Source organism: Aptenodytes forsteri, unplaced genomic scaffold (assembly GCF_000699145.1).
Source record: "Aptenodytes forsteri isolate BGI_AS27 unplaced genomic scaffold, ASM69914v1 Scaffold15, whole genome shotgun sequence".
Classification (NCBI taxonomy): domain Eukaryota; kingdom Metazoa; phylum Chordata; class Aves; order Sphenisciformes; family Spheniscidae; genus Aptenodytes; species Aptenodytes forsteri.
Window position 1 is genome coordinate 22,234,384 of NW_008795129.1, and position 11,379 is coordinate 22,245,762.

Sequence of the window (11,379 nt, forward strand, 5' to 3'; positions counted from 1 at the left end):
CAGGCCGGACAAGGCCTCGCCCCGTTTGCTGGATTTGCATTAACACGTAGCTCTCGGTTTCGTTGTAGAGGACCAAAGATGATCACGATATGTTTTCGCATACCCTCATGGCCTGACCACGTTTGATCACCCCCGAGAAAGATGCTCTAACACTGGTGCTAGTAGCAGGACAGCAGATCACTGCCTGATCAGAAACCCTGCCTAATGATAAAAGGAAGGAAGAAAGCCTAAGAACTCCAGAGACAGTGGTCCTCCGAAGAGCATTTTCTAGAGATAGAGCTAGACTTTATTTATTTTGAAGAAAATAATGTCATGGCCTAATATAGCTGTCCTGCCTAAGTTACAAAGCCAAATACACGTGATGGACTTACGAAAAAAGAAAAGGAAGGAGGAATTTTTATCTGTAATTGAGACCAAATTTCCAAACTCAAACCTTGATTTCCAGAAGAGTAAGAACAGAAAGACAATATCAATTTCTCCTGCAGCACCCAAGATCATCTAGATAACCACCTCTGCTGTGATAATCTTGTTAACCATGTAAATTCCACTTGCAGGCTGTTATTGGGGAGACAAGGGATGAAAGAAGAGGGATAGCATTTCCTTTTTATGAAAGCTTCTAAGTGTCAGTAAACTTTATACGAAGTAGTAAGCTAAGCCATAATAAATAGAAAGTATATGGTAATAACCCTGTGACAGGTATAAACAAGACATCTTATATAAAGTGTCGAGACGTTCCAATAAAAATAAATTTAATTTTACAATATATACATATAAAATCTTTTCTGAAGGAAACATTTTAAAATATTTTCTTTAAGGCACCTAGAGGGAAAGAAAAAAAGAGAAGACAATAAGACAATATGCCTTAAAATTTGGAACTTACCAAACAACTGTGACAATAAAAGAATTCAGTCCTATCGTTTAAAGGATTTTAGAGGGAACCAGGCTGTCTTCTCTTCCTGCCTCCCTAAGTCCTTCTTCAGACTACTCTATAATAAGACAATATGCCTTAAAATTTGGAACTTACCAAACAACTGTGACAATAAAAGAATTCAGTCCTATCGTTTAAAGGATTTTAGAGGGAACCAGGCTGTCTTCTCTTCCTGCCTCCCTAAGTCCTTCTTCAGACTACTCTATTAACAACATCAGCTGTCAGTAGGTTAAAAAAAAAAAAGTACAAAAACTAAGCTATGATTCTTCACAGCATTGCATTCCAAGTACAAGAATAAAGTTCCAAAAATTAACTCAAGTATATCTCTTAACTGACCATCAAATGTAAAAATACAGGGTTTTTTCAGTTAATTACTGCATAGAAGACTAGATTACATTTTGCTCCATGAAGATATCAAGAATATAGAAATGTTCCAGATGTTATACAGTTACCCTGCTTATAGTTTTTCTACATTTATAAGTCACAGATAGTTTCCCTGCAGTTCTTCCACATGCATAAGGAACTCATGCACTGTATCCTTATTTAGTTTGATTTATTAAAAAAAAAAAACAAAAAAAAACCCAAAACAAAGGAGACTTGAAGAATTAAGCGATTTCCATTTCATCTTCATTTCTATGACAAGGAGGGCTAATCATGGGTTCTGTTATTTCATATGTTTCTACAATCTCCTGGTTAGAGATGACAAGAGTACGTAAGTTACAAGAGCTGAACTATTTCAATTTAATTGCAGTTACCATCAGGTAAGTAATAAAGTTTCTCACACTAAAGCACTATTTCAAATTACTAAGTTTCTTCTGCACATTCTAAGTGAGGGACAAAGGAGAAGAGTTGTATGTGCTAAAAACTACTTTTTGTCTAAGATTTATTACAACCAGCAAACAGCGAGGAAATTGTATGGAGAACTTCCCCTCTAGAAGCAAGTATCATATATAAGGGAAGAAACAGACTCCATACTTATCCAGTCCTCAAATAAAACAGTAAAGGCAAGTCACCGCACAACTTAAAAGCACTTAAACTGACCAGGCTTCAAGGATCAAAGATGAAATTGTTATCGCAATTCTCAGTTTTCTTGCAGTTAAAAGCATTCATTAGATTTGTGATTGTTCTGGAATCCATAAAATTAAATGTAGTGGTAATATATACAGGAACATCTATCCTCATCAGAGTACATAACAGCACAGCTCTCGGATGCATTCTTACACTTAAAAAAAAAAAAAAATGAATCAAAAGTATCAAGTGCTATCTATTATACCTTCCATTCTTGATGGTTCAGAGATATGACAACCTGGTTCCGTGCTCCAGCACTACGGTCATCCTCTCTTCCCTCATTGTCTTTTGAAGGCTCTGTTCAAAATACAGTATTTTCATATTCTTTACACGTGTAACGTCAGTTTCCTCCAGGAACACAAAAGCTTCACCAAAAGCAAATCAATTATACATGCTCCACTAGGCTAGTGTCTATCAATAGCCTGCACCATATGCTTCTTAAGAAATTTCTTTAGTCTTGCCTCCTAAAAATCTAGAAACTAACATTTTTCAGAGTCCCAGAAGGACCTAAGTATTTAATCCTTTACGAAATCCCACCAAAGTCTTAATCCCATCGATATCCTGTGGGAATGAAAGCCAAAGACCTCGTACATAGGATGGCATTTCCTTTTCAACTGTTTTGAAGTTGCAGCACTTCCCAACTCAGATAGGCAAAGGAGACTTCTTGCACACAAAAATATCTTTTCTCAGCAAAGCGTAACAATGTTCCTATACTTATTACTGAAAACATCACTTAAAAGGAAAGGCAATAACCTTTTACTTGTATTAATAGAATTAATTTGTATAGATCAGCATAATGGCCTTTTTCTATATTATGTTATTTAAGAAGACTCAATCCTTTCAGTTCCTCTCATAAATCTCTTCATGCCTTCAATTACAATTCACTGCATATCCCCAAATCTCTACTCTTGCAGCTAAAAATATACCTAAAACTTTGTGAACACATAAGATGTAGCTACTTTTCACTGTTGTAACAAAAAACAATTATAGGCTTTTAAAGCTAGATTTTACCTATTATTGGCAATTTATCGTCATCCAGCTTTAATCTTGCAAAACCATCCTAAAAGACAGTAGGATTTAAAGTTTCAGAAATTAGAACTTTCTAATTAGGATAATGCACTGAGATGTCATATTTTTAATTAATATATTACATAATCATAAACAGGTACATATATTGATAAAGAATCTTAATTGGCATACCAAATAAGAAAAATTATTTAAATATAGCACTTATTCATAAAGAATGCAGCTGATATTGGACAGTTGATAACTGCTGGATTATAGAAAATTTGATTTATTAAAAAACATTACTATTCATTAAATATATTTGAGTTAACCCTTCATAATCACAGCACTATTCACTATAAACCTGAACTTAGTCAAAATATATTTGTAAGTTTTTCCCTTTTCCCAAACTCGTTTTATTTATTAGACAAAGTATAGTTTGAAGTGCAAATCTACAGATTTGAAGAGAACATAAAACACTGCACTGACATACTTTCTACAACCTCAGTAACTCTTCTATACTCTATGACTGCTCTTCTATGATCTAAAGTAATGTGAGCTAGAATCCCTTTTCAAAAAGTGTATTGACAGCAAAAATTTCACTATTGTTTTGTTGGTAAATTGACTGTAGTAGAAAAATCTAGTAAAAAAAATTAGTCAACTCTGTTTTCTTTTTTATTCAATTACCAAAATATCACAGACTGTTTGTAGAAACAAATTAGGATTCCTAATATTTAAATCCTAATCTGTCAATATTAAAGCCATAAAAACAACAAATCAATATTTCTAGAGAATTCCAATATCTAAAATAAGATTTGAAGAACATGTCATGCCTTACCCTTATAATGAAGGACACATGAAAGATGTTTTCCACAGTGCGTGCAAAAGAGTTTGGATCAATCACAAGATCAAAGAAGGAAATAGGTGTATCAGCTAGAGAGGTAAAAATGGGCTTGTTAAAAAAAAAAAAACAAAAAAAACCCACACCCAGGTAGTATACACAGAGCTAATATATGTAAACACAAGTCAGTACTCCTTTTAAAAGCTAACTGAATGTTTATGTCAATTTAGTTACAATGCCGAATTCCCAGTTGCCTGCAGAAAGAAACAAAGTTTCTAGAGAATATTATTTTCTTCCATCTTTTGCCACACGCATACACATACGCAGTGACTATTTGATTGCCTTCTACAACATGGCACGCTCTAATAAGAGGGAGAGGGTAGGATTCAAATTTACTTTGCAATCAAACAGCAACTGATTAGTGTTCATAAAAAATAGTATATATTCTTCAACATTAAGATTTCTATTTGCAAACTCCACCTAATTTTGTTTCTATAGTTTAACCACTCTTAACTGTGGAAGATTAAGTGTATTCATTTCCTCAAATTAATGCTTTAAAAGCTTAATCGAATCATACTTACGATCATTTTTAAAATGAGTTTGCAATAATCCCAAGATCCTCTCTACTTCTTTTTCTGTAGCTTCCTGATGAGACTCCTCCATTTTTTTTAACTGGAATAAAGAAACATAGTTTCACCTCAAATAACCACCGTTGTAAGACAAGAATATGAAAAGGGCCTTTTATGAACACATACTATAAATTATTCTCTCTACGCCACACATGCAGTTACAGACACACTTATGCAAACATGAGACAACTTACAAAGTGCTTTAGGAATTAATTCCCATTTTACAGTATCAAACTGAAAGGTCACAGTTTGTCTGTTTTGAGCCTATTTACAGGTCTCCTCTTGGGTTACTCCTAGTGGTACACAGTCTGTGAGTTTACTGAAGAAGTTTTATACGCATAGAAGGGCAGTTCATTAAGATCTTTAACTCTTTTTCAGAAAAGGCACCTAAGTTTACGTGTAAGAAACGTCATGGCACGAAGTCTGACATGGTCAAAGGAGACAATTATTGTGATTTTACAGATTTGTTCATTATCTGTAAAGCAGGGTACTCCAAATCGTCCTTCAAGTACTGCCATCAGCAGGGTACCAAATTCACTTTTCAAGTACAGCGTTCAGTAACTGTTTGCTGTTCCTGTTAATCACCGCTTTCCCTTTGACTACCTTGCAATAAAGCAAGCTACAGAAACTTTCACACATAACTATGTATCTAACACAGATTAACATCAGTGATCATCAGTGTTTACCTAAGCAAATTACAAAGAGCAGTCACTCACTTCCAGAAGCAACTCTCTCAAACCCTCCAGCTCCTCTTCTTCCCAGTACAAACTGTATCAGAATAATTTCTATCACTATTTGGATTATTATGAAGTAGGCTGTATTTAAAAAGACATGCTCAACATTTTGCCTCTATGTACTGGCATTATCAGCCAGAGGTTCCCCATAGCAACATGGTTTATTTTTTCAAAGTTTCAAATGTAAGCCTCTCTTAAGTATTCTCAGACTTTTGCCTTTCTGCCAGAGTAAGACTGAAAGAATAGGGAAACAGAAAGCAGGGAAAACAGTGGTTAAGTGAGCTAATTAGGTTGCTGCTGTTAACCGCATTTCTGTGCAAATGCCACACACTGTTAGACACTTTTTAAATAAAAGTTGAAAACACGCTAATGTAAAGATGGGTTTTTTTGTAATGTTCTTTTTTTGTTTCCTTTCAAAGCAAGGAGCATCAGAGCAAATAAGATAATTTGAACTTGAAAAATCAGTCTGTAAATCCTATTTCTGAAGTTGAAATCAGTCTGTAAATCCTATTTCCTTCCACTCAGTGAAATACTGCAGTCCACACAAAACAAATCAAGAAGCCTAATAATGAAGTCTGAATCCTTTAGTACTACACAGTTCGTAACTACAAAACCCAAAACAACATGAACAGAAAGATTTAAAAGTCACTTGTAATAACTAACAAATCGTTAATAAAGATAACACTTCACAAACCTGAGCAGGCATTGCCCGTTTTTCTTCTCTTCCTGTAGCCTTTTTCTGCCTCTCAATCCGTTGCCTTGGTACAGGAGGATCAGACTTGAAAGATCCCAACCTAACCGAAATAAAAATAACATATATATGGAAATATGTTTTACATTGTATGTTAAGAAACCTATATACTGAGCAGTTGATCTCCTGATAAAAGTGCAAAGTAATGACTGATATCTAAAAATAAAGCCTCATCACATTTAGAGATTTCTGTAAACAGCCATCCCCAAAAGTTGCTCCCAACGTATGTCAGCAGCCTCATACCAGAATTATCAACAGATGTATAAAATTTTATGCAATTACTCCAACTTTTTTTCAAAACTGAAAACTTTAAATCTACTTTTCTTAAAAAACTATAAGAAATGAAACAGAATATATCCTCCAATATCTCCATTTGAATTTATTACAAACTTTTCTCCCTGAAAACTCTCTCCATACAATATTTCTCTCTTTTTCATTTATTGTTTAGTTTCTGTAAGTTCAGGTTTGCAGTAAGCTGCTTTTTTTTTTAAAAAAAAAAAGCCACAAATTTTTAAAATATAGTCAATCAATAGAACATTCAGTACACTAAGAAAAGATCCAAAGTTTCTCATTAAACAATGTGAGTGTAATATACGTGCTAGATTTAGGCACTTTCTTGAAGTGCTTACCTCTCTCCATTGACTATATAAGGAACTTAGGCTCCTAACTTTGGTTGCCTTGAACCTCCACCAAGTTAGATGCCTAAAGGAGAGAGTGTGAATTGAGACTCAATTCAAGTTAGTTCAGCAGGTACCCAAAAATTCTGCAGCACATATTTTTCCCTATTTTGGGTGAGTTGCGACTGCTCAATTTCAGAAGTCACAGACTGACCATGAAAAAAATAACTCAGGCCTCAGATAAGAATAGATGGAGTCAGAAATAAGTAGTTCTTTTCCTAAACTGAGATCTACATTTTATTTTTAAAAATTAACACTTCGCAACTATTCATACATCCTCCATCAAAAGGAGCCCATCATTACTTAAGATGTCAAAATGCAACTAATGAGAAAAAAAAGTCTTTCTTGCAGTCAGTTTTGTCTTAAGACCATAAAAATAATTGGAAAATGTACTTATCGTTTAGAGCTTACAGCTTGAAAGTGCAAATGTAAGTTTGAAATATCTCAATTAGCTATCCAACATTAAATATCAGATATTGTATGATCAAATTATTATATTCAGCAACTTTCTTACAATTATAGTGATACTTATTGGGGGGTGGAACAAGTGTAAAAGTATAAACAACTGAATAATATTCTATCAGCTCTACTGTTGATAATTTAATTGGACTAGATCCTGTTATTGTAGGCTGACTTTATGAGAGATTTAAATTGGAGCATTGTCTAAAGCCAGGTGACTAAGGGTCATTTGAAAGCAGCTAAAAAGGCTCCTACTAAATGGGTTGCCTACGCATAAGGAGAGATGACACTGATTCTGCATAAGGCCACTTGCCAGTAATCAGGTGATTTCTTCTGAAGGCAGAGCCAGAAAACAAGATTCTAAAAGACAACCCATTAACACAGATGTACAAGAAGAACTGTTGGTCTCTTCACGATAATACAATCATCAGGTAGAAGATATAGACCCTGACGGACTGATCTTCCATAACTGTCTGGGAAAGGGCAGGGGGGGACAGGGAAAGGTTCCTCTATTCATGATTCCGGCTGCAGCTTGTACAGGGAGAGAAAGATGAGGGAAGAGTCACCTTTTAAAGGAAAGAGGATCACTTCTACTGGCTTTGGTCTGAAACAGGTACATCAAGAATACCTTGCTATCTCTACTAGATACAAGTGATACTATTTTGTAGCCAAGCCAAATCAACATCAAAGAGAGAAATATTATGAAACGTTTTGGAGACAAGAAGTTCACTGTACCATAAAAACAGAGACCACACAGAAGTTCTTGTTGACACTCTGTGACCCGAGATTAAACTCTATTCAAGCCCAGGGCATTAAAGATAAGAATCAATTAAAGCCATTAGCTTGTGCTGCATTATATGCTATTTCCTTAAATAAACTTACATATAGTGAAAAGAAGGTGCTCTTCTGAAGTACTTTTCTGTTTCTTCTCCCAGTTTATGCCAGGCATTACTAGGTAAATAGCCACCTGAAATGCCCTCAGAATCACTACCATTTTCTTCTATGCGATTTATACCCATGAAGGTTAGCTACAAAAGAAAAAAAACTGCAATGAAAATTCACTTAGAGAAAGATCCGTAATGGTGAAATACCATATTATGGTGTTTGTCATGCAGTGATATTAAATATTAACCTAGCAGAAGAACTTAGACTTTCCTGAAGATACTGTGAAAACAGAAAAACACTCACATACAGACTTCTTGTGGTCAGCAAGCATCAGCAAGCAATGAAAAGAAGAGCTATAGGTAAACAGAACTGTCTATATTCCAATAGAATTTCAGTGATGTTTGAAGTAGCAAAGCATTACTTAAACTGCACTACAAAGCTAAGACGTCTCCCAGTTTCTGAACACCACACAAGCCCAGGAAGCCTAGCTCCTCAAATACCATAAAACAACTTATTTGGCCCAACCCTGCATCCACCAATCCAGACTTCGCCAGGAAAAACTTCAGTAAAACAACTGAACTTGATGTTTTTTTATATTGCAGAGCTCTAGACTTGACCAAAGACTCAGACTCCTTATTAATATACTGTAACATAAGAGAAAATTTTCAGGGAGGAAAAAAAAAAAAGTCTAATTCAAAGCTATTCTGAACTGACTCTTCCACCCAGTCACAGTACAAAGAGACAAACATGTCAAGTCTAAAAGCATGCAAGTAATCCAAAGTCCCATTTCATGTCAGTAACACAGGGCCTTGAGAACTCCATCCAAAAACATATGAAGCAGTGTACAGAAAAAAGAAAATACTAAGCTACTGGGAAACTACAAAACAGTGGGTATAAAAGAAGTGCGCAAGACTACCCTAAGAGCACAAACTGACTGAAGTGTGATAAAGTAGCAGCAAAGCAACAATGGGGAGGGATGTCTGCATTTTAAGTTAGATTTTCCCCTATGCATATTGGAAATGCTTAATACATAGTTCAAAACAATTAACAACACTAACCTGAAAGTTAATCAAAGAAAATTCATAAGAGTGTTAAATTCCATCAGAACTGTCATGCACTGACTGACAATCTGAGGCTTTTTTTTTATGATTCTGTAAAAAATAGGGCAAACCTCTAGCAAAATTATTGGCAAATTCAGAGTCTGGAACTTACCAAGTCTTCTGCAAATGCTAGTGAATCAAATGCTGTCATCTCAGAGTGCAACTCATTGGCCTTCTCCTTCCCTAGATTTGATGCTAAGACAAGAAATTGGGCATCCAGCGCAGCCTCTCGTGCACAGGAAACTGTTACAGAAAAGGTTTTATGTTAATAATATGAAATTGTCAAAAATATAATAATAAAATTTAGCATACAGACTATCCTGGGTATAGAGCTTTGTAAATCATTTTGTTGCAATGACCTCTAACACAATTACTTACATAATCCTTATAATAATATTTGCATTAAAAAAAGAGAGAGAGAAAAGGAGAGGATGACACTGACAAAGGCAAGCATGGAAAAATAACACATTATCTTAAAGAATAAAATGCATTTTTCATTGACACGTTTTCCATCTCTCCAAGTGAAATGAACCCCTCTACATTAATATCTTTTTATATGTACTACTTACATATATTGTTCAACAGAGTCAAGATAAAGCAAGGAGTATTTCTAAGTGCAAATAAACACTAAAGTAATGATATTTATTTTCTCATATCAACTTATTCAAACAATTCCTCTTCAACTCAACATACCTATTTCAAGCTATACTTTAATAATTCTGATAAAGTACTTGGACCTCAACTTCATTCTCTTGCCCTTTTTTGTTTAAGGCATCATTGCCTCACACTTCGCCAACTGTCAGGCAAACACCTCTAATAAGGACCACAGAATTTGTTTTACCTCCACTAAACAGTTTATTGGCTTCTTCCAAAGCTTCTGTCAGTCTGTTGCTTTTTGAACTCAGCATATCCTCACGATTTTCTGGGGGGGAAGGGACACAAATGAAATCCTAAATTACTTAAATATAGAAGCATCAAGAAATACATACTTACACCTTAATCAAAACTGGCTGGTTCATAGCCCAACATACACAAAAAAATACAGAATATAGTTATAGTACATTAATTGCAAGATTATGTAGCTCCATTTTTACTAATGTTTATGCATTAACTCAGTTTGAAGCAGTAATTTTCCATTTACTTCAAGGGAATAAGATTTACATGGTTGAATTTATGTTAGCAGATCCCAGATTCCTCTTGGTTCCAGTAAAATACCTATATCTGTGTCAAAGCACCTACCAGATACCATAGTTTTCTCTATGTTATTCATCTTACCCATAAGTTATTAAGGATTTTCATGAAAGAAATAAACAAACCCCCCAAAAATGCATGCTTGGTGATTTCCGAAGATCACCATGTCAAACACCGTTACTTATACGTAATGGTATACATATGATTTAACAAGGCTTTCAGATGGTCAATTCTGAACAGCTACTCACAGCACTGCTTTTAAGGATGTACATCATACTCAATGCACTGACATACCACTCTTGTTTTTCTGCATAAACACAGACTGGATCATCCATAAACTGCATTGTATTCTCTTGTAAAACAACCCTACAAATCTAGCAAGTATGCAGAAAACAACCAACACCACATGATGCTAAATTTGGCAGTGCTTACTCAAACAACCATTGTTGTGCTTTCACGAGAAAAAACAGCACACCTCAAACATACACGGGAGAAGTACTGACACACCTATCTAGAGAGATGCTAAAAATCCCATAGCACTTTCTGGAAAGCCTAAGAATAACTTTCTGGTCCAGGCAGATACTGGTACCTGCAGTTTCCAAGTAAAGCTCAAACACCATGAATGCAAAATTAAAGGTTTTCAGCATATCTCCAGGTCTAAAGCTGATAGTTCCCCTGCATCGATGCAGTCACACACGTTACATGCAGGTAAATCTCTCATAGCCTTGCTATCCCTGGGCATGCAAATGCTTCCTGGGAGACAGATTTCGATCTAACTACAGGCCCAAAATTTCAGCAGGCCAAGGAACTTGGAGTTCCCACGAAAGCTTAAGAGTTCCTCAAACAATAACGACAGGCTACCAGCCTGGCACTGAAACGACTGCCCCGGCACCCACTCGCAGCCCCCAGACCGACAAAGAGGCATCTCCGCCGGAGGAAAGGCGCGCCCGCCCCGGGGCCGGGCGCAGGCCGGCGGCCCCCACCGCGGGCTGGGCCGCTCCTGAGGGGAGCCGCACCCCGGGCTTACGCTGCACGCTGTAGATGAGCTCGCGGTACTGGTTCCGGATCATCCTCCTGCTGCGCTCATCGCCGGCGCCCTCGGCGCTCTCCG

General features: G+C 36.0%; 1 protein-coding gene across 1 annotated transcript; it reads right to left on the reverse strand.

The window, feature by feature from the left end:
* Positions 1-785: 785 nt before the first annotated feature.
* On the reverse strand, positions 786-11,373 carry NSMCE4A (NSE4 homolog A, SMC5-SMC6 complex component). Its single transcript, XM_009277923.1, has 11 exons — positions 11,296-11,373; positions 9,919-9,999; positions 9,190-9,320; positions 7,975-8,120; positions 5,900-5,999; positions 4,424-4,514; positions 3,840-3,934; positions 3,008-3,056; positions 2,202-2,293; positions 1,526-1,617; positions 786-819 (listed from the first exon to the last, which is right to left on the reverse strand). Exons 1-10 carry the CDS (start codon positions 11,336-11,338, stop codon positions 1,534-1,536), a joined length of 912 nt encoding a protein of 303 aa, XP_009276198.1. The 5' UTR covers positions 11,339-11,373; the 3' UTR covers positions 786-819; positions 1,526-1,533.
* Positions 11,374-11,379: the final 6 nt, after the last annotated feature.